The 24765-nt window shown below is 35.9% G+C and overlaps 1 protein-coding gene across 4 annotated transcripts in view; it reads left to right on the top strand.

The window, feature by feature from the left end:
• LOC129229302 (nuclear protein MDM1-like) overlaps positions 1-24765 on the top strand; it is a 131202-nt gene that overhangs the window by 89306 nt on the left and 17131 nt on the right. For 2 of the 4 annotated variants that reach the window (XM_054863581.1, XM_054863580.1), the window contains exons 7-9: positions 9221-9289; positions 14873-15057; positions 19557-19628. In XM_054863581.1, the coding sequence (XP_054719556.1) occupies positions 9221-9289; positions 14873-15057; positions 19557-19628 (326 nt within the window). The remainder of the gene's footprint in view (positions 1-9220; positions 9290-14872; positions 15058-19556; positions 19629-24765) is intronic. The other 2 variants (XM_054863582.1, XM_054863583.1) reach the window with 2 other exon arrangements.

Genomic DNA, 24765 nt, shown 5'->3' with positions numbered 1-24765 from the left:
AGTTGTGTAAGCTATCTTTCACACAAAGATAGCTTACATAACTGATGTGTGTTGGCGTATAAGCAATATAACCAATAGTGACACATCAATAAATTTTCATAATTTAGATTTAGAAGAAAAATTTTTGAACTTGTGAAGAATAGGGCATGATGAATTCAGACAACAAATACTAACCGGAAAACATCACAATATATGTAAATATATATATTTTTTTCTTGCGCTCATTGTAATTAAGACTAAACCGATCGAAACTGCTATTGCGTCACTTTTTTTGCCTGGGTGTGCGATACAATTATGTACAATCATCGAGAGATTTCATCGTCATCATAAAAATTTAAATTTACTTCACCGTTTTGCATTTTCAAAAACTTTGAAAAAGCTTTTGATTCAAACGACTCAACAAATCGGAGATCAGTGACAAGCTGTTACATATAAAGAGTGGAAATTAATGGCGAACTTTCTGTTGCAAAACCTCAGCAGCTAAACTTTTGACTAAGTGAGAGCTGAAATCCAGTTGAAGATGAGTTTAAGGACCTCCGCGGGGCTTTGGTAGAAGTTTCGCTATTTATGCCATAGGTCACTGGCTCGATTCTATTTCTTTTCGCAGTTCTCTATGTATGTGAAGCTGGTCAGCTTCTAGTTTTAATAAACTAAACTTTGTGGCGCAACAGCCCATGGAGTCCAAGTCCTACTGTGTCTATCTCTGTTTTCATGACCGAGGGGTCTGGGATGCAAGGCGGATGTTCCGGATGTGAAACCCCCAGTGTATAGTTCCCAAGCACGCTTGGTACTCATTTTATCGACCCATTGAAGGGATGAAAATCTGTGTCGATCGTATCCAAAGCGGGAACCGAACCCGAGTGTACGGCGTGGAAGCGTTAAGCGCTACGACTGAGCCACTGGGATTCCCTCTAGTTTCTAGTATGAATGAATAAACAAATACAAGGGTAAGTCATAAAGTAAGTCACAAATATATATGGCATGTTTAAAGTAAACAGATATCTACAGGGTGTTCCTGTTTAACCTGTAAAACCTCTATTTTCGCAAACGTTAGTCCTAGATGCATACTTTCAATAGCAAAAATGGTCAAAATAAGATGCAAAGTTAAGATATTGAAAGTTTGAAGAGAAAGAAAAAATGAGTCAAAAAATACAAAATTTAACTTTTTATACGAGCCTTATGTACCCTAACTTATATTTAGAGAAATAATCTCCACTGAAAAAAAAAAAAAAACTTGACTTTTGTGTGACCAAAACTGAAGGAGATTTTCGAGTTCTAAGTTTAGAGGCACCGTGTTAAAAATGAGATTGGAACTATTCGCTCTTTCGGAAGAATGACAGGTTGTCGAAGTAAACAAAACAAAGTATTTCTAATTTTCACTGCTATTTAAAAATGAACTCAAATACCATGCCATGATCGCAGAAACACACTGCGAACGCTGTACAATTTGAAAAAAGAAACTTATACACACATAGAATTTTAAACCCTTGTTAGCCGCCACAAAAGGTGTTATGGAGGTCGAGTGTTAAGTGGTGTAAATCACAAAACCGCTGCGTTTCATATTTCAGTGAAGATTTTAAAAGTTAAATTTTGCATTTTTTGACTCACTTTTTCTTTTGCTTGAAGCTTTCAATATCGTAACTCTTCATCTGATTTTGAACATTTTTGCAATTGGAAATATACACTGGTGTGCAAAAATTAAGGACGAAGTCGAAAAATTAGCATATCAGCTGAACGAAGGGGCAGAGCGGACAGAAAGACCAATCAGGAGATTAAGTAAGGTGATGTACGGTAGCACATGCGCAGATATGCAGGCAGGACGTAATGGGGGAGTGTCCGAGTAGTATAAAGCACGTTGTCGGTGTAAGATCAGTATTTCTGGCAAAGAGATTGCACGCCGTATAGCAGTTAAAATCACACCGAGTTGCTGCCTCAGCGAGAAATGGCGAATAATCAATCTGTTAGACGACATCTGGATGCTTTTACCCGAGGTCGAATCATTGCGAAGTTGGAGGAAAGCCACAGTGTGACAAGTGTGGCTGCAGAGTTCGGAATTGCTCACAGCATCGTTTCACGACTTTGGAGACAATTTCAAACTACAGGAACATCTATCCGAGGGTTCAGTAGTGGTTATCCACGAGGAACCACACCCGCAGATGACCGGTATATTGTCTTACAGGCCAGAAGAAACAGACGGCAGACAGTGGGAGAAATCGCTAGATACACGACACAGGCGGCTGGACGACCGATATCGCATTTTACCGTGGCCAGAAGACTGCACGGTGGTGGTCTGTTTGCACGACGCCCTATACGGTGTGTACCTCTAACGCCTGCCCATCGGAGAAGGCGTTCTCTGTGGTGCCGGGAACACCGGAATTGGAGAGACAATGAATGGAGACGAGTACTCTTTACAGATGAGAGCAGATTCAGTCTGAGTAGCGATTCTCATCGCATACTCATCTGGAGAGAGCGGGGAAGCCGCAATCATCCCTCGAACATCATTGAAAGGGACAGGTATGGAGGTTGCGGTGTTCTCGTTTGCGGAGGCATCATGCTTGGTAGTCGTACAGACCTTCACATCTTCGACGCAGGTTCAGTCAACGGGACCCGTTATTGTAACGAGATTCTTCTTCCATATCTGCGTCTTTTTAGAGGCGCTATGGGTCCGCAGTTCCTTTTCATGGACGACAATGCACCATGTCATCGCACAGTAGCTGCCGAACAGCTCTTAGAGAGTGAGAATATTGAACGTATGGATTGGCCGGCACGATCTCCGGATCTCAATCCCATCGAGCATGTATGGGATTTTCTAGGCAGACGCCTGGCAGCTCGTACCTTACCACCAGTAACGATTCGGGAGCTTCGATTGGCGCTGCAAGACGAGATGGGCAGCAATGCCTCAACAACTCATTGACACCCTCATTCTCAGCATGGGCAGACGCTGTGAAACCTGCCTAGCAGTCGGGGGAGATCACATCCCCTACTAAAGACCGGATGTTTCTTGCTGGACACTCATCACAGGGATGTTTCGGCCTTCAGTCGCATTGCGCTCCATGCTACTTTTTCAATAAAGCTTCTTTTTATCCCTCTGATTTCTCTTTTAGTAAGTGTTGCTTACATTACACATGTCCTTACGTATTGGGGATCTTACGGTATTAAATGTGTTGATTTGGAAAGCTTTTGTACAAAGTTATATTGGAAAAACCGTCTCGTCCTTAATTTTTGCACACCAGTGTATGCTTCTGGGACTATTGTAAAACCAGAGGTCTTGCAGGTTAAACGGGAACACCCTGTATAAAAAATGGTGATAGATTTCTGCACCATACTGCTTTATAGTTTTAAAAATGGAGGCTGTGTCATCACGACAACGCACGTCCTCATTCAGCTCAATAAACGAATAAACTCGGGATGTTAATCAATAATTTCGTTGTTATGTGTCACAGTATTCACCTTACAGCCCAGACTTGGTCCCAAGCGATTTCAATCTGTTTAGTTCACTGAAACAGCATCTTGCAGGCAAACAATTTGCAGATGACAACGACATGCAACATCAAGTCCTGTTGTGGGTGAGGTAGTCTAGTAACCCAAAAAAGTTTATATAGCTGGAATTGGGCTCTGGTAAAACGATGAGATAGGTGCATCAACGTTGCTGGTGATTATGTGGAAACATGAAAATTGTTTCCATGTGATTGTAGTAATTATTTTTTTATTGTCTTTTGTGACTAATGACTTTCATTCTTAGATGACAGTTTAGAAAGCCGACACAATCAGCCTGATTCTCATTTGCGTTATATTTTTGTAAGTTTACTTCAAAATCAATCTTTCATCCATTTTTGATTCAAAATCCAAATGATTACACAATGAAAGGGGGAGGGGAAAGAAAATTATTATCAAGAAATAAGAGAAATAGATAGTAGAGATAAGAAATAAATAAAACATAAAACCACAAAGTGAAAGTAAGAAAAACAACGCTAAGAGTAAAATGTGTGATTTTAACGTTGCGTTTCTATTCCTATTTTTAAGAAAATAAAGCCTTGTCTTCAGTTACGGCTTTTATTACAGTTTTGGGGGACTGTCGAAATTAATTTTTGGTGCCACTTTGTCAATCACAGAACAATGACAACACGAATCGTGTCTTTTCGAATCTCCTTTGGTAGTACAGTAAAAATAGGGGTCGGACCCAAACATCCAAAAAAAAAAAAAGCTAAACCTGGTGCAAATTGTTTATTACCCTCCCAATAAGAACAGGTAAAAAGTCCCACCCCATTGTGCGTCGGGTTTTGGAATGGGGGGCATCTAAAAATTGCTGTTTTGAGTATTTTTCCAGAATTTTTAGAATAAATTTAAAGTGAGAATATTATGTTATACTAAATTTAAAAGCATGAAATTAAAGGTGTTTGACCCCCAAGAGGGATGACATAACCCACAAATGCTACAGAGCCCCCCTATCCCCGTAAAGCGAAGCAGTACCCCCCGAACCCCCCCCCCCCCCATACATTTCATATGGAAACATTATTTTATGCTAAGAAAATTGTTAGAAATCAAGTGTGTCCATTTTCCAAGAGCGATGGTGCACCTCCTCTCAAAGCTACAACACCCCCCCCCCTCTGCCAAATAAAATAAATCCTCATCCCCCCCCCCGCCCACCACCATTTAATTCAAGTAGAAGTATAATTTCATGCAAATCTAAAATGCATAAATCAGGACTGTCCACCCCCATAAGAACAGTAGCTCACGTCCCAAAACGAAATTATATACTAAAATATTTTCCTTCCCCCCCACCCGCTCTGATGGTGCACATTTGATTAAATGGCCAGAAAAATAACGCTGAACTGTTTTTTGCTTTCAAATGATTTCTCCTAAGCTTGTAACAAAAAGTCTTTGTTATCAAGATGTTTTTTGGAATCTAGATCCTCAGCAAAATCGTTATTGTTGCAGCTATGTCTAACACAGTTTGTGCATATAATTGAGCACTTCAGTTCACTTTCAGACTTTTCAAACATTCACTATATCCAATGAACCCCTCAGAGCAAGCACAAGATTTGAGACGCAGAAAGTCTTCTAGAGCAGAAGGCTTGGCTGTTGTAATAGGACTTCATTTATATTTCTGTGGTGCTTTCTTTACACCCATCAAAAATGACACTAGCTTTCCCATACTTACAAGTGACCTACACACTGCATTGCTGGCATATTTCCTTGAAGCTTACATATCATTACCAAAAATATGTTGAAGCAGGTATCTTCCTTCTATTACATATGAGGCAGTGAGAAGCAAAGGGAAAAATTAAAAATTTGGAGATAACCAGTACAAATGGTTGGTGAACCTCTCCTATATCTTTCGCAAGAAATGGTCCTAGTAGACCTGGTAGTTGCTTCTATACAGCATGATTTAGAAAAGAAAATCAATGAAAGTCTACCTAGGATCTTATCTTTAAACACCTTTTATTCAAAACTTGAAAATGTCCACTTACATCCCTTTGCTTCTCACTGCCTCATATATGACACCAGCTCTTCATTCTGCGATTTTGGATGAACCTTTTGCTTCAGATAATAGTACTTTAACGATACAGGATTTCTTTCCTTCTGAAACCAGATTCATCGAATACTGATGGAGGATCAGCGCATAACTCGTACCAGAAGTTTTTAGCAATTTGTTATTCCATCTTTACTGTTCATACCATTCGGTGTAAAAGATGGTTTGGGCTTACACATCTTTACAGATAGTAACTACTCTCGTAACAGAAGCTAAAGACATAACTGCTTACATCCTTTACAAAGAAATGCCACAAAATTGTTTGCCTTCAATATGATTTGATGTTACTACCCGAACGTTAAAGGTCTTATCGCAACTCACCTTATCATCAGCGAGCAATACCCATACCAACTTGAGAGGGAAGAAACTTCTGGGGCTTTAGAAACGGATTGAGATTTCCAAACTGGGAGACAAAAAGGTGTAAATATTTAGCATTCTATAGATGTATTGCTCATTGCTCTCATCAAGACTTGTTCTATCGTTGAATCACTACAGGTTCTAGACCACCTGAATTTGTCACTGCGTTAGATCGATGGATTGCTAATGTTTGATGTGATCAAATTTTTTTTATCGCATAATGTACTCAAAAGTTGCAGATAGAGTTGCAAGTATATGTCCGCATATTTAGCATAATTCACATAACCAGCTGCGTAAAAGAGAGGTAGCTTGGTGTTTGCAAATGAGAACCCCCACCGACTTAGAGGGTGCAGAATTGCAGCATTGCCCGTCTCATTATTGGCAATTCCGGTTTGTCCCACCCTTACGGTGATGACAAAAGATTGTAGAAAAGTTGAAGTAAGTTAATCAAGAAGAAGTAGGGAAACTTTGGTCAATTTGGACTTTTTTTTATGCTGCACAGGAATTTGTTTTCCAGCGCTCTAAACAGTTTAATAACTCCAGTCACAACTAATTTGGTTACTGAGCTCGCTTAGATCTTTTAGAATTATCATTCTGACATTACTATATCATTGTGAGGCATTTTGTACTTCGGAAAAGTTTAAGTCAGGGAAATTTTTTCGTGAACTTCACTGCAAATGTGCACTCACTGTGATTTTGGAATGTAAATTCAGGGTCCCCCCCCCCCCCTCAAAGCGATGGCGCACCCCTTAAGTGTGACGGAGTACCCATCCAGAATAAAAGTCCTCAATAAATAAAGAAATACCCCTTGAAAAAACAGCCTTAAAAATTCCAATGACGCAAAGCTGCTCCATGGACACCCCCCCCCCATTCCCCCCCCCGCCTGTACACCCCTGTTAATTAGAATTTTTTATGTGAGAGTTTATTGTTTTACTATTATAGAGTGGTTTCTGCGAGGTTTCAGAATTTTTTTTAAGTAATAGAAATTATTTTTATTTAAATAGAGGATTATTTCGTCTCCCCCCCTTCCCCCCAAAACCCGACGCGCAAAGTGCTGGGACTTTTTACCCCTTCTTGCTGGAAGGGTAATAAGTAATTTGCAACAGGTTTCACTTTTTTTTTTTTGGATGTTTCGGTTTGGCCATTTTTTGGCCTAATTTTACTGTACTATGGGTAGAGTTATCATAATTTATATTGGCCAAATCCGGACACTTTTCCCAAAACGAGACTGGTGGAGGAGGGAAAATTTTGATCACATTTGGCAGGAAAGCATTTGGTTATTTTACATTGACATAGTGCTTTATATAATTCTTAAGCAGTTCATTTGTGTTTGGAGCAAAAAATCAAATATAATTTTTAATTGATTATGAAAACGAAATTTATCATCACCTCGTTGCGCTAAAGTCCTTAGTTAAATTGTTTATTTTTCCGAAACAAATTGTACGAACAACATGTTTTTTCTCTATGAAAATGGATTTTTTATAAGCTTGAAACAATGCGATTCATAAATGTTCTTTCTCCTAATTTATGGCTATTCATTTTCTAATGTGATTTATACTAACCCTCATTATCAATTGAGGTTATTGTAAATCATAAATGTAATTAATTTTAGATTATATTTTTAACTAAAACTGCTGTTAAAACTAAAAACCAAAACAATAATAGATAGTAATCAGTGTCATAAATTTATGTTTTGCAAAATACAATCTTCAATTCCAGACATCCTCCCAGTCCGGACATGGGTATGAAATCTGAACTGTCCGGACGAAAGCTGTACCTTCTATTTCCTTATACAGTAGAACCTCGTTTATCCGTTCCCCGTTTATCAGAATCTCCGATATATCCGGACCAAATTTGTAGAGTTTTAAAAAATTTTATATGCTGCTTGTCTTATGTACCAGAAATAGGGACAGGCACTGCCGCAAGAACATTTAAGTAACTATCCAAGTAATTCGGTTCATTTTGCTGTTCAAAATGAAAATCAAACACATATTGCATCCCAGATTAACGTATAAACTATTGAAAATCGGAGAAAGAAAAACTTTTGTCCTAATAACTAATGTTTTCAAACTAATGTGTCTTTTTCTAAACCAGGGGTTCCCAAACTTTTCCGACTCGCAGCACCCTTTATAGAATTACAATTTTTTCACGGCACCCTAGTCTATCTCTATTATGCATTCATACTGAAAGTATGGTCACTTCGTGGCACCCCTCAGCCCTCTCCCCTCCTTGTGGCACCCTAGGGTTCCGCGGCAACCATTTTGGGAAACCTTGTTTTAAATGGAGATTTATTTTTTGCTTCGCTTTTCTTTATCTGAAGAGAATGTATGTAATTATCTCTGTACATTTTATTGCATGTGCGTGCGCTAATGCAGCTAGATATTTTTTTGTGATAGTAATTTAATGCAAAAAATTATAAACTAATAAAATTTATTTAATATTTTTGTGAAAGCTCTGATTATATATGTATATATATATATATATTTATGTTTCGCTAATACCAAGAAAGAAAATGAAAGAACTTATAATTTATCTTTCTTATGTCTCGATATCTATGGGCGTCCACGAAGGAAGACAGCGTCGGATGGGGAAGTTGGAAGGTCACAGTATCCTCCCCACGGGAGGTCACTCTGACCTTCCAAAAAATTTCCTCACTCGGCAAATTTTGTCTGATGATCTGGCAAAACTATCATCATTTGGCAATATTTGGAGTTCCATTCGGAACATTGAGAGTTTCCGCCCTCTCAAAAATTTAACTTCGGGGCACTCCTGAATACCTGATCTTAGGACGGAGGAGCAAGCCGGGCCCTTGCTCCAGGCAGCAACTTCTGGGGGCGGTAAATTCACCCTATTTCTGTGTTTATTTCGTTGAAACTCTATACAAAATGTAAAAGGAAAAGAGTAAGGGCGACATTTTCAAGATTTTGAAACGTTAGTAATTGCTACCAAACTTTTTAGCTTTCGAACGGAAATAAACTGAAAATAACTTAAACTACAAATAAGAACATTGTTTAAAAAATTATGTCCTTTTGGGATAGTTCTTATCATTTTGCAATCGATACATTTCTAAAAAAATATTAAAACAAGAATTTAATTTTAAGTTCAACAAAACTTTAGTTCACCTACTTTTCCATCCATTCTTTACATTTTCCTCCATGGCTTGTCTTGAAGATTCTCAGATTCGATCTAGTATATACTGCAGATTCTTCCACATTTAGCAAAGACTGATGGAAGATTCTATGTCCTTGAGATTGTCTGGCCGGCGCGAGAGTCCTCTACCTCTGTCTTCCTAGCCTGCCTCACCTTTCTTTTGTTTTCTGTTGTTTTCAGGAAAGGGCGTACGACGATCTGGACATCCGTAGCTCGTACTCCTACCCTTTGATCAGTGGCGATCTCACCGTAAGTAAATGATTGCGCCTACTCTAAGCATCCCCACTAACCCTTCTCTCTTCCTAATCACTGCGAGGACTTCCTTTCCAACTCCCATGAATGATGTCCCCAAAAAGCGAGATTGATTTCATTTGCTTTAACTCAAATTGCTACCACTGACATTAGACTCTGCACGCATTCTTTTAGACACAGTTGTGTTTCTTAAGATAAGAGTCTTCGAGAAATGTCATCTATTTTTTTTTTTCTTTTTTTATGAAGAATAGGAATCAATGACTTATGATTGTTTCTATTCTGAAGGTATTTCCTGTTAGGTAATCTCTAAATTTATCTCACCCCCAAACAACAACTTTCCAAGCAATTTTCTATGTTAACACCATAGTCGAAATTCTCAGACCTTTGTACACCATAAAGACTCAACTGAAGACACTGTTTTTCAGTATTAGTCTTAATATTCATTCTTCCTACTTATTACAATACTTCCTCTGTTGATACTAGTGTCTATAGTTTTCAAACCTGCTATAGCCTAGAAATGAGTTCTGAGAATACGTGAAGGATAGTACGACTCCGATATGAGGAAGTCTGTCCTTAAGAGTATTTGTCTTCTTGGAGACTGAAAGGGATTAGTGTTATAGACCCTGAGTTGAATTACCTTTTCTTCGCAGTTGTATTGCAAAGATATTTCTACTCAAATCCAAGCACCTAACACATTGATCCTTTTTAATGAACTACCTAAGAGGAAAGAAACACTATCAAGGTCAGACCTCATTTTGTTGTAACCAAACAATAGTGATGTTAACTTTCCTTGCTCCAGCATCGAATACAGAGTTGCATATTAGATACATTTGTTTCATACCATTACTTACCTGAAGGTAATTGAAATTTTAATCTGTTCATCAGATTTCAGTTTACCTAATTTTCTAAGGCATATTTATTGGGAAGTCCTCATTAACACATAATTAATCGAAACTAATATATTTATATTTTCCATTTCTCTATTATCAGGATAAGAAGAGAATTTTTTTTAATCTCGTAATTTCCTTGCTGCTAGTTTTCTTATTCAAGAAAACTAGCTTTCAGTTAAGTTTTATCAATTCTAACCAAGTCCAGACAGGAATTCGAAATACTTTTTCAATTTTTATATCAAAAGGAAGTCCTTTGCCGGTGGATGTTTGTCTTCTTTCCCTTGCCTGCTTGTTCCCTCTCCCCTCCCCTTTTTCTTCTTTCATTGCTAGTAGTTCCTTCATAGAGCTTTTGCGCCGGCCTCCAATTATCGTCTTTTAGAATGTTTGTTGTAGAGTAGTAGCTTTCAGTTTGTGCTCAATAGAATAAATCGGTGTTTATTCATTATACAATAAATCAGACTGCGTAGTGCTTCTGGAAGTTATGATTTTAGTTAAAGTCTTCTGAAAAATGAATATGTTACGGTAAAATTCCCTAAAGCAACAAATGTTTTAAAAAACTGCTTGAACTTTTTTTAAACAGAATCGATACTTTCACACATATGTGAATACTAAATTCGTGGCGAATTCATAAGGCGCTCGAAATGTTTTGAAAAAATACTTTATTTTTTAGACTTTCAAAACTTTTTTTAATCACAAAAAAGACTTTTTGGCTTAAACAAATAGAACAAAAACTCGTGAAAAATTATTTAACCCTCTCCAGAAAATTTCGTTTTTCGCTTCGGTAAAACTTTTTTGACCCTATAAATACGTAAACGTTTTTCGTAGATTTTTCTAGTAAAACGATGAACCTTTTCGACCCTACATTTTTTCCCCTCTTTTGGGCTAGTAAAACTTTAAACTGTTCTTCCCCTGCAACAAAAAAGTTTTTTGTACAAGTAAAATGTTTAACTTTTTTGACCTTATAATAATAGCTTTTTTTTTTTTTTTTTTTGTATTTAGCTTTTTTTGACGCAGCAATAATGAAAATGTTTACTGCTTAGATTTAAAAATAAAAATCAGTGTCTGTGTTCACTAAAACTCCATCATTATGCTACTTTCTGCGTAAAACTAATGTATATTGCTGTTGCAGCTGTCCATACATATTCAATTATTTCATGTACAATCTATTTTCTCAAATAAACAAGTTTTAAGTTTGAGGTTTATTCAAAGCAAAAAGGTTTGACGCTTTTATAGTGTGGCTCTGGTAACTTGATGCTTGACCTTGAACGAGCTTGTTAATTTTTGCGTTGAAAGAGGGGGATTTCGTAGATTGGCACAATGGGGGCAATGCAAACTGGCTTATCACCCTTGCTGTAAGAAATGGAATCGTTTAAGGCAAAACAAAACGGAAATCGACTTATCAGGGCCAGACTATACTATCTGCATTATTATTATTTATACTTATAGCAAAATGGTATTATGGAAGTCGTCTAAGAGAGTAAGTGCCATATTTTCGATAATTCTGTCAACTTTTTATTGTGCCACAAATGAGGTGTTTCAATAGATTAAATATATATAGACATCAATCGAATTGTATACCTAATTAAATTCACTATCACTTACAAATTTTAAGCTTTGAATGTTACTTGAGCTGCATTAGTACGCGCGCATGATCATGCTAAAGCATTTCTTCTTACTTATTTAGATTGCTGTTTCATTTTTTTTCTCTTAATATTTTCGTATCATTACTACATCCATTTATTTGTTATTTCTATGTTTTAAACAATGTGTAATGTAAGAACATGGTTACTTTTGTACAATCTGTGAAAGAATGAAATGTACATTCAGCTGTTGATAAAGAATGCACAGAAAAAACCCCTCTTAATTCTGTTCATTATCCTCTTCAGTGGCATATCGATATCTGTGACAGAAAAAATTTGTAATAAAACTTTTCCGGGCGTGGTAGCCTGATCGGTAAGGCATTGGGACTCGGGGGCCGGAGGGCCTCGGGTTCGATCCTTGCTGGACGAAGACCCACCGTCGTCATTAAAGGGGACTGGGCGACGTTAAATATGCTCGTGGTCTCAATGTCCTCCAAGTGAAACGATACCTCTGGGGGTGCTAGTACCAGGTAGCTATTAGCTCTTGGACTAGTTCTAAATTCTCATTAACTGCTCGATCCGGTGATGGTGCTGCCATCTATCGGTATATAAAAAACAATGGAGGCAAGGCACTTAGTATGCAGTCCTCGACATAAATGCAGTTGAAGTCAGTTGTGACTCTTGAATAGAATAGAATAGAACTTTTTCCGTTCGAGACATGTAATGGATTAGTTGCTTATTTGGTCGTCTTGGCTATTTTTTATTACCTCTGACTTAAGTTACACTTTTTATTTTACTTAAAGTTTTAATCATTTGTTTTCTAGTTAAAAATAGTGTTGTGTCAAGAAAAAATAGCGATGCTGTTAAAAAAAAAGCATAGATTGCCTGATAAGCAGTTAAATTGCGGTGGGAAGGCAAAGGGCAGCATCTGCAGAAATGATTTTTTGAGATTTAAAAAAAAAAAAAAAAAAAAACTACAATATGAGTCCATTACCTTCACATTTTTGCGCATCACATAGCATAAAATATTTTTTCACGCCAGTTATCACATCCAGAGAATGCAGTTTCGTTCTTATTCGAACTCATCAGTCTCGATTAGTGAATAACCGAGCTGGAGACAGATGTCATCTCATTGAAGCTGAGAGTGCCAACAAACTGGTTGATAAAGTAAATTTTTCTCAACAGCATGGTGCGGTTCGACTCGTGACTTGAAGACAAAGCTTGAGGATTTATCAGTAAGTTACCGCCCCTAAGCCAGGGCTAAGGCAAGACTATATGTTATATACCAAACAGCCCGGTTATCGCATCCTGAGACTGCAGGTTTCCCTCTTATTAGAACTCATCATTCTGGATAAGTGAATATCCGAGCTGGAGGCAGATGTCATATCATTGAAACTGAGAGTGCCAACAAACTGGTAGATGAAGTAAATTTATCTTACTAAACTGCGGACACTCGCAGGTGATTGGTATATTGCCTGTAGTTCTGCCTTAGCCCTGGCCTAGAACTTACTGCTAAATAAATATGAGTTTGCCCACGTTGTAATTGTTTGAAATATTTCCCCAAGATCGATTGAGGAAGCCAAAATTGTTCATAGCTAGGGGAAAGTGAGGGCACATATGAAAACATGGTATGTTTTACTAAGATAACTTGAAGCAAAAAAAAAAAAAAAAAAAAATCTTGCAAAATCTCGAGTGATGACATTACCAGTCCCTACCTCTTCGCCAAACTTTTAGAGGAATGAGCCATTTTGTCTTGCTGTATTGTAACAACTACTTTGTTTTAGCAGGTGTTGGTATATAATTTCTCATTAGGCTAACTGTGCTGTTCACGTGAAAAACACATTTTAAACTAACTAATAAGCTTAACTTAAGTATACAAACCGTTGTGTGAACATTCGGGTAAATTTCGGACAGTGTTTAATTTTTTATTAAATTAAGAATTCTTTATTTTTGCTAGTTAGTTCTAGTGTAGATGAAATGGCATCCATAGATAGACCGGTCCCATGGGCAACGATCCCTTCCAGTATAGGCGGGCAAATGTCCGAAAAGCGCATGCAAGCAAACAACTTTTGCCGTAGCCTGATGGGATGCACACAGGGTTGCTACTTGTAGGCTACTCTTTTGCCTGTCTATTTCAAGTTTCGCGCGTTCAATGGCGGCTAGCGGTTGTCTCTACGGAGTTGTGCTTCTGTTATACTTCTTCTATGGGGACATTGTGAAGTCAACATCTGGGGCACCTGTAAACAGTTCCCATATACTCTCCATAACATTAATATTACTGTAGGACATTATAACTACAATAGAAACTCGTTTATCCGGACTAAATGGGACCAAAAACAATACGAATGATTGAAAATCCGGATAATCCAGGTGGTAATTTTGGCATACCTGTTTTGTAAGTACTTGTGAGTGTAATAGACCGCAGATTTTTTAAATAAATAAAATATTTTTTGATTTGTAGCCTTTTTACTAAAAAAAAGGTGACTAATTTTAGAAAAATTTCTGGATAAATTTACGTAATTTGTCATAAATCTCAAAATACTTGAAATATTCCTTAACCTTCGGTCTGTTATATTTGTAACATTTATACATATTAAATAATTCCAAGTAAATTGTATGTAACTATTTTTTTTTTAATTGTGTTTCTCCTAAGTGGTAATTTTCAGCATTTTCACTGAAAAAATCACCCATTTTTTAAAATATGAATGATGTTATGATTTATTTTTAAATGAAATTCATGTTTTAAGATCCTTCTCTTAAAAAAAAAACTTTAATATTATTGCATTATGAGGTTTTATGTATATATATATGTATATAAACTGCTCCGAACCTAGTCGGATACTTTAATCAATTTCTGTTTAAACCAAAGTAACGTCAAAGACTGTCCCACGTCCATAATACTTCACTTTGTGACTATCTCCTTCTTATCTGCCTGCAGCAGCAATGTTTCACTTTTATTCTTCTGAAGTTTACTTTGTTTTGTATAGAAAAAAACATAGATTATTTATATTAAAATGTGCAAGATATCCAACTGTTTCCCAACATGTACGAGTCCAGCATGAAAAATCGACAAGAGTAAATGGATCATGTTTTTTACCGTGTCTTTTCAGGATGGCGAGGAATGCCATAACTCTGCGTGGTACACAGAAGTACTGGAGAGACTGCGCAAAGCCGACCAGTACCGAGCTCGCAGCCATACTGGGCAGACGATGTATGGAACGCAGCATCCCGATTTCCCGTTCACACCTCGCGATAGAGTAGCGTTGTCGCCTGTTTCTGTTGGGCCCTCGGCGAGGTAAACACTCCTTTTCTCCCCCCCCCCACCCTCTTTTCAATTAGTTTAAAACTTGGAGAAAGTTCTCACATTGCTACAGTTTGACCGCGGATTGTATGTAATTTGGGCAATTTGCCAAGTAAAGACTTCCATCTGAATGAATCTAGCAGGGGAGAAGGGAAAATAACGATGAGATTTTGATGCACGCGTTTTATAATGTCACTAGTGCCTTATTCATTTATTGCATTCTCTAAAATAAAATAAGGGAAGACAAAAATAGTTACCATGGAAACAACAAAAGGAAAATAAAATATTTTCATTTCGTTCAGGAACGTAAAAGCAAAATGGTAAGCTCAAAACTTGTGAATAAATAAATCAATTAATTTTTGCCGTGAGAATATAGATCGAATTTACTTTAAAATAAAAAAAGTTGCTGAGAGCAAATTTTCATTTTTACAAAATTAAGGCTAAATAATAGAGAGGCAAAAGTGCACATCTGTAACAAACCAACTAACACCCCTATAACTAATAGACACATCCATTTCCATCTATGAACCGGATTCCTTTCCATTTTTCCGGATGGCCTTTCCATTTAATCGATGGTCAGACAGTAGAGGTCGATATTCTTTAAGGAAGAATGGTACTTTTCCGCTATAAGTGCGTCACTTGGAGCATTTTTTAACTTTTGCGATTATATTTCATTTTTACTGTCACCATGTTTGGAAAATTGTTACATGGAAACTACTTTTTAGCACCTAGCTTTTTTTTTTTTTTTTGTCTATTTAATGGATTTTTAAACAAAGCACAAAGCAATCCTTTGAACAAGACTAAAATTTCCTTTTAAATGAAAATTAATCCACTAAACAATTAAGATTAAAATAACCCGTCAAATGAAAAATCTATCTATTAAATCACATAAAAAAATCTCGTGTTTAAAACCGCTGAATAAACAAAACAATGCTCTATTAAAGTAAAATAATCAGACAAATTATTATATTATCGAGTGATATTTGAACGTTTAAAGTTTTGTTTACTATAAAATTATATAAAAAAAGAACAAATATGACTCTTATTCAACAACTATGCTCTCCGCTTAGTACAAGATCAAACTTTGATCTATCTTCGTCGAGTTTTTTAAATAAGTTATAATGCAAAAAATGTAGATTAAAATGTTGCAAATACGATGGCATAGGATTGTCTGAGTAAAAATGGTCAAATCAAAGGGTTGTCCCAATTTAAAATTTCATTAATTAAGTAGTTCTGCAGATTTTCTGCTGGTATCTTCAAATTAAAATCTTTTTCCTGCGGAAAATGTTGAATTTGGAGCAGAAAAAAAATATTTGTGGGAAATTTAGATCGTACTTCTGGTTTCAAAATTCTGCAGAAAATTTGCAGATTCCTGAAACTTTGAAGATACTTTCAGAATTACTCAATTATTGAATAGGTCAAGCTAAGCCTGATTCAGATCACCAAGTTGACAACCAGTTTCTGGATTGCGGATAAAGAAGCGTACTCCAGTTGCATATTAGCTCTGTGGTCAAGGCCAAGGAAAGCCCAATAGGAGGTTACTGTAACCTTCCCCAAAAATATCTTATTCGGCAAATGATTCTGACCATTTGGCAAGTTCAGAGACAATAGGGAAGTTACAACCTATTAAATGTTCATATTTTGACTATTAGATATTGTTGATTGACACTCAAAACTAAAAAATTCACCATCGCCGAATTTTAAAACACCGCGATTGATTTTTAATGAATTTTTTAAAATCCACGCGCAAAAGTGCGCTCTTCTGAAACGTCACGAGCTTACGTCACAGGGCACTAATGGGCAGCCTTCCGCCGAAAATCCCTTGTTTTCGCTACGGACATTTTGAGCGCGATGATATTTTTTATTTTTCAGAAATTCAATAATCTTTTTGAACACACTATGGAGGCCGGATTCGTTAGAGCACAATCTAATAATCTTCCTCAAGTAACATCAATGATGGTATTCGAATATTTCCGAGAGGATGAGATGTTTAATGTTCCAGAAACGCGAGGAGTTAAATGCGAGGAGGTAAGCCTTACGTTTCGTCTTCGAAGCCAACTGCACGTCCATCGGCTTCTCCCGCTGCGGAAGAGCGCATGACGTCACTTTCTGTGCCATTTGATGTCACAAGCGCTTGAACTTTAAAAATTAATTTAAAAAAAACTACTTATTGTATCACAAATTTTTTTTTCACCTATGATGTTCATACATGTTACTCTATCATATAAAAATAAAATTCAAAAATCGAAAACTTCCCTATTATTTATTAAGTTTTCAATTTTTTTAATACATTATTTATTTTCAAACGAAATCTAATGTCTCTTCTCTTTAGTTATGATGAGTGTGTGTGCAATGTACATTCTCGTATTTCATCATTTGGTAGATTGAGAATTTTCCCCACCCAAAAATGCAAGTTTGGAGCTTACATTGTCAGGGTGCAGCCAAAGGAATAATTATTCTTAAAATTCCAGCATTAAATTATAGAAGGATTTTTGAAAAAAAAAAATATGCAAACGTCGATTTTTTAAAAAATAATAACAATGCTTACTTTCATATATCCGCACTTTTATTACCTGCAATATTTCCCTTTGAAACAAAAACTTCCTTTTGATATAATTTCATAAAAAAATAAATAAAAGTAAGAAAAGTATCTTTCTTTTTGTAAAGAAATTTCTCAAAATAGTTCTCCAGGAAGATTGGCTTTGCTTATTTGGCACTTATTAGAGCAGTGACATAAATACTTCTTTATAAACAAGCATGTGAATGTAGATCCGATACTATTTCAACAACAATTTCACAGCTTTCGCGTCAAAAAACACTCAAAGAACGTAGTTTAAATGAAATAAAAATGGGCCCTATTGTCCATCGAACCTTAACGGTCACAGTTAGCCGGGTGAGAGAACAATGGCGGAACATCAATCCAGAACTAATATAGCTTCTTTGGCAATTGAACTGAAATCATTCATGCAGAGAATGAGAGAATTCCATTTTTTCCCATTCAACCTCGGTAATAAATAACTTTAAGAAATGAAGAAAACTTTTAAATGCTTTAAATAAATACTAAATAAAATACTAACTTATCGTTATGTGTGTCACCATTTTGAATGTTTTACCGTTGATGATTAAAATTTGTAGGGCGGATCTGTTTCGAATCTTGGAAATATTTGCAGGCACAGAGTGGACTCACAGAAGGGTGTAAATGAACTTTTCTTATTGGGTGTCCAACGCATACTTCTTCATTCTAAAAAATAAAAACCTATAGTCTAGCATACGTCCAGACACCCCATAAGACATTGCAAATTTATTTTTAATATTGATATTCTAAATATTCATGTAATGTTGCCTTGTAATTTTTCTTTCTCGGTTGGTTCTTGTGAAATTTTTGATTTTTAAACACTTTTACATCAAAAACAGAAAAATAAGATTTTTTTTGTTAAATATAGTGATTTTTGATCTCCAGATTTACTGGCAGATCGTAATTTCAAAAACCATTATACATCATCTGTTTAAAACCGTGATGCATCGTCTTTTCAAATATCATATCCATAGTCCATTTGAAAATTCATGATGTACTGTTATTTCAAAAATCGTGATTTATTGTCCTTTCAAAATCATGATGCATAATCCTTTTTAAAGTCATGATTTTTTGTCTTTTCAAAAATCGTAATATATCGGTCCTCTCAAAAATCATGATGCATCGTTTCTTTTTCTTTTTTTTTTTTTATAAATTTTTAAAATGCATCATTCATTTCCAAAATCATGATACATCATCTTTCCTAAAATCTTAATACATCATCCTTCCTAAAATCTTAATACTTCATCTTTCCTAAAATCATAATTCATTGTTCTTTCAAAAATCATGATGCATCGTCCTTTCTAAAATCGCGATATCAGACGTTCTCGAGAAGTTCTGCAAAGATCGTCACCATGTCGAAATTGAGGAGATCTCAGCAACTCGCTTGCTGTGACATTTATTCCCGATAAAGTAATTAAAACTGGTAAGTGCAGGGACCGCAGGTGTGCACTGGATTGTGATTTATACTGGCACGCCAGTCGTTTTTTTACGAATTCAAGTCAAATAAAATGTACTGACATAACAGCTCAATTACTTGTATATTTTTTTCTATAAAAAATACTGTTTTAGTATGTAAAATTCCCTGTCACCTCTTGATTTAAGATAGATTATTCGTTAATGAAGCGAGTTCTTAATGTATACCACACAAAATATCAACTACTACAGTCTGGATCTGACAAGATTACTAACGATGGACGAATGATGAAACGATTTTTTTGAAATAGGGGTGAGGAAAACTGATTTGCTCCACCAATAGCGGGTATTGGCGTTGTTCCGATAAAAAGGATTTCCCTTCCATTAAGACAAGCGTAAATGAAACCATCCGAGGTTAAGCGTCTTGTTATCACAAAGAGCGGGGTGTTGAGGGATGTTTATGTTTTGACCTTTGACTCTTCAATGACGGTTTATGACTCCACAGGGCGTGGAAGGAGGCCAAGGATCGGTCTCGACCTGCACCCATTCACCACCGAAAAGACAAGAGGGACGCTGCGTAAGTATCCTTCTCTTCACCCCCCGCACGTCCCTGCATGCAGACGATGGGCGTAGAATAGAAATTTCCTTACTTCGTAGTCATCATCAAAGCCCATGATCCCCCGTAGAAGCTTAATCATAATTGTGTTCGAAAAAAAAAATCTAATTTTGGCCAAAAATTCCATTTTATTCTCCTCCGAATGAAGGTTAATTTCTTTTCTCGGCTCGTTTTGCAGTTCATTATTACGAGTTTCTTTTTCGCGACGTCTGTATGTACGCACTCATGTATGTACGTATGTATTTTCACATTTCTCAAAAACGGTAATGACGTAGTAGGTTGAAAATTAGTGTGTGGGGTCTAAGTAGAAACCTCCCGTTTTGGTTGTATTCCAATATGAGAAAGAGGGTTTTAGCATGTCTTTTTGTGGCAAACAGATGTAATGTCATGCAGTGACAACCACTTGGGGATGGTATCTTCGAAACAGCAGCTCTACGGGAAGCTCCACAGAAAAGGTGGGGAATGGGACACTCTTTTTTGGCTATTAGCATGCACAGTATCAACCAGGGATCCCGCAGTAGGAGAAAGAGGGGGGGGGGATCCAGTACAGGACAACTGTTTACCGTTTTTGAGAAGATCTAATAAAAGAGTCCGTCACTGATCCCTTGACTCAGAAAACAGGAGCATTAAAGTTAGGACCTCTGCTTGGGATCAAAGGTGTGCCTATGCAAAATTTGAGGGGGGGGGGGGGGGTCTCAGATATTTCCTCCCATCGAAAACCGATTTCAGTACAGATTAGAGTTATTAAAATTTGACATTTCTAATAACTTATTCATTAATTGCTGGAGAAGAAATGTTTTTACATTTTTGCAAAGAAAAAGAGTACTAAAAGCAAGGAAGTTCTAATTTTTAAAGGGGGGGGGGGGGGGGCTTGAGCCCCCTCTTGCCGCCCATATGGGCGCCCTTGCGGGACTGATGAATTAAATTGCTAATTGAGTTGACAAAAGTAAGCTTTCAAGGTATACGTCGTGACTGCCTTTTATTTCCCTTGAGCTAATGTTGATTGTTCTTTTTCTTGTGAACCTGTTCAATTTTGCTTTGGCACTCTCGAAATAGTAAGTTAGAGTAAAATTTTCATCTTCACCCACTTCTGCTCTACAGCCATTCTTCGTACAAACCAACATTTCTCTCGAACGGATGAGTTTTGATTTTCGTCTATTTAGAATGAAGGTCGAGTTTTTTCAATAAATAGTTTTAAATGGGAGGTGGTGGAGCCAAAATTATCAAAACCAACTACATTTGTGTTAGAATAACTTAAAGTGGGTGGTTAATGTACAGAAAAAAAAAAAAAAAAACTATGAGCGCTTTTCATGTAACTTACCCTAGACGCTCTGAACCGTTGCGAGGTCTAAGAAGTAAGGAGGTGTTTGAAATTAATGGCTTCTTAATTATTTCAAACATATCTCAAAAACAGGGGAAAATAATGTTTTTCAGTTTTTTGGTTAAGGAGGAAGTCACTACGAGGTCTAAATTTTGAAAATATGAACCTAGTCCTGAGTATAATATTCTCACCATGATGTGGGGTGGGGAAGAGGAGAGTTCGGAAATTCGTGGTCTTAAAAATGCATCCTTGCTTTCTATTTTTCAAAAAATTGCAATTCCATTTTAAGTGTCACCCCTCTGACGGTTGACACTTGGGACGACCTGCGACCCCCCCCCCCCAAAAAAAAAAAACGACGCCACTGCTGTTTGAATGCTGCTTGTGAAACATTAGCTAGCATTTTTTTAATACGCGCAAAAATGATTTGAGCATGAAACGATCAAGTGTTCTATTAGTTTTTTTTTTTTTTGCCACGGAGTTTATGAAATCTGCTTATTTTTGAATTAAAAAAAAAGCGTGGGAGGCCCACAGTCTTTATACTTTAATTTTATCTGTTAATAGCCCAAATCGTTTAATATGTGAAAATTTGCGTACAATTGGAACAAAGTATAAGAGAGGATCATATTGTTAGCATTTTTTGATTTTGGTTTGGTGTTCACTTAACACTACTCAAAACGTTACACTCCCCCCCCCCCTCAAAGGGAATATCTTCTACCAATGTCTTTTTGTCATGTCCCAATCTCATAGTTTATTTTAAAAAAGCTTTAGAACAATAGTACATGGAACATGAGGGCATTCATACTTTGGATACAGAACAACCTTGTTTATCCGACCTAACTGAAACCAAAGGCAATCGGATAACCGAAAATCCGGATCATTCGAGGAAAATCAAAACAAATTCTTAAATAAGCTGACTTATTTTGTATTACAGCAAAAAACGATATTTTTTAACAAAACTACATAGCTCCATTTCTAACAAATATTTCATCATTAATAGTTCAGTGGCGTCAGACTGACGCTCCAAATGCGCCATATTGTTTGGTAAACTATTACTATTATACTTTACTGTACGTTCTATGCAGGACTTGTACGTTTAATCAAAAAATAAAAATAAAAAAACGAATATTTGGCGTATTTGCAGTTTTGTTCTTGCAATCATAATTTAAAATTATTATTTAAGTATTGAGTATAATTATTTTTTAATTAATGAATTTGGTTCGGATAAACGGAGATCCGAATAAGTGAGGGTCGGATAAACGAGGTTCTACTGTGCTTAATTGTCCTATTTTTAAACTTACATTCAACGAGCCATTCATAAGCATATTTTTTACTAATAAAAAGCAGTTTGTTTTTAAAATTCTAATAGATTTTTTAAAATTTATTATGTAAATCACATTTTTTGACTTATTGATCAATAGACTTCTCAAAATATTCTTTTAATTAGTACGTTAAATGTCAAATGTTCTATAAACTAAACTAATGTGCAAACCAATTCAATGTTCACCTCAGAGAAAAGATTTTTGATAAGGAAAACTGAAATCACGTAACTATAACATTAACAAACCGTTACGATATTTAAACCTTTTATCTTTTTCTTATTTAACCAAGCCCATGCCATAAATAGCATCGCTCCTTGAAAACTCCGATGCGTTTTGTTTAGTTTTAAATTCTTACAGGTCCTTATTAACAGACAATTCTTGTTTCCATTATGTTCCCTCGCTACGATGTTTAAAAAATTTTGCAACATCAATGGAGATGGGCCATTAGCTCGGAAATTATGACTTGAAGTTATTGCAGAGAATTAGTGTAGAACTGCTTATGTTATTACTTTCTAGCTTTTGTTATTAGCTATGTTAATGCTTTAAATGTTATGCTTGGTATTTTAGCTGCGTTCCTTTGGCTTTTCATTTAATTGCTGTCATTTATACCTCACATTCATTTTATTGTTGAAATATTGGGGAGGATTGTTTCTTACATTAAAGAGGTTTTAAAAGATACCTAATCACACGCTATATATATATATTTTTTCTCTTAGTAATTTGTTGAAAGGTTTTTAATCCATTGCAAAGATCTCAGAATGTTAAAAATTATCAGTTCATTGTTACTTAAAAGAAATTCGAAATTCAAAACGTTTATTAGAAGTGTTTTCAAATGAACTTTCATTTAAGAAATAGAAATTTAAAATCATTCCTAGCAAAGCTTTAAATTTAATTTAGTATTTTACAAATGCAGTATGCCAAGAAAAAGTTTTCCATGTAAAATAGTCAGTTATCGAAAGCTCAAAAAGATTAAAAAAAACAAAACTTTTCCTTAAAAATTGGTTATGAATTCAATAAACTGTCCAATTCAATTGACTGCAGCGCGTAAATGATCGTAGTATTGTAGATGTTTATCAGCATACAGCTGCTCACATTTAACATAGTCAGGTATCAAAAACTCAGAAAGATAGAAAAAGTTTTAATTAAAAAAATTATCCGAATTCAATACTGCCCAACTCAATTAATTGATCGTAGCGTGTAGATGATCGTAGTCATTGTAGTTATTTATCAGCGCAAAGCTGCTCACAGTTAACCTAGTCAGACATCGAGAACTCAGAAAGTTAGAATAACTTTTCATTAAAAAATATGAATGTGAATTCAATCAAGTGTCCAGATTCTTTTCAAACTCAATAGAGCGTAATAGCGTATGATCGTAGTCACTAGTTATTCATCAGCATTAAGCTATTTACTGTTGCGATTTTTGAGAGTAGTACTAAGTAGAAATATTACTTAATTAGAAATATAAGGCTCCTGTTTGATTCGAACTTTGTGCTCTTTTTTCTCAAACTCATACATTTGTCACTTACTCTTTCCGCTTAACGAATCATAGTAATTAACTTTTCTCTTTTACTATTATCAATTAAATACAAAGTTTTATTTAACTTTATTTGTTTGACTATTTGGTTCTTGTTAAAAAATGTTGGCAATCGCTACGAAATATATATTGCACTTGATTAGTAAGAGAAAATTATTCAAAAAAAAAAAAAAAAAAAAAGAGAGAAATATAATAATTTTTGCACCAGTATTCAATTTTTGTTCGCTTCTATGTGTTATTGGATAAAGCACAATTCGCACGCTTTAAAAACGAGAGTTCACAACGAAACTTTTTTTTTTCCGGCGATTGCTGTTGACATTTTGGAATTAGAATGATTCTTTTAAAGATTTTTGTTGAAAATTCGGAACTATTATTTATCTATCGGTTTTTTTTTTTCAAGGATTTAGGGGCTGTTATTCATCTATTGGTTTTATGTGAATAATTTTTTAGATTGCTATTGATGAAGTTTCAAACTATAAAGTTTATTACTCCTTCATCAAACAAAACACTGCATTGTTGTTGATCTTTTCAAAGATTAGTTTTGGGATTTAGGGCTGTTATTCGTCTATTGGTTTTACTGGAATAATTTTTAAGATTACTGTTCAGGCTTCAAACTACAGTGATCTCTCGATCATACGCGACCTCTGTTATACGCGTTTTTCACTTATGCGCGTTTTTTCGCACCGGCACGGCCAGCGATATAGGGAACCAATGTTAACTCTTGTTCATTTATACGCGAAACCTAAAATGCACCTTTCACTTATGCGCGATTTTTTTTCTCAAGTTTTAATTAAATCGCGTATTCACGCTTTCCTTATCGAAAGATTTGTACCCGTCTTATTCTGTCTCTTGGAATGCATTCACACGCCTTTATTCCAATGTTCGGATTACTTTAAGAACGCGTTCTGTTTTGCACATGTGTGC

This window comes from Uloborus diversus, chromosome 9 (assembly GCF_026930045.1).
Source record: "Uloborus diversus isolate 005 chromosome 9, Udiv.v.3.1, whole genome shotgun sequence".
Classification (NCBI taxonomy): Eukaryota; Metazoa; Arthropoda; class Arachnida; order Araneae; family Uloboridae; genus Uloborus; species Uloborus diversus.
Note: the sequence above shows the minus strand (reverse complement) of the source record. Positions and strands in the feature narration are given on the sequence as shown.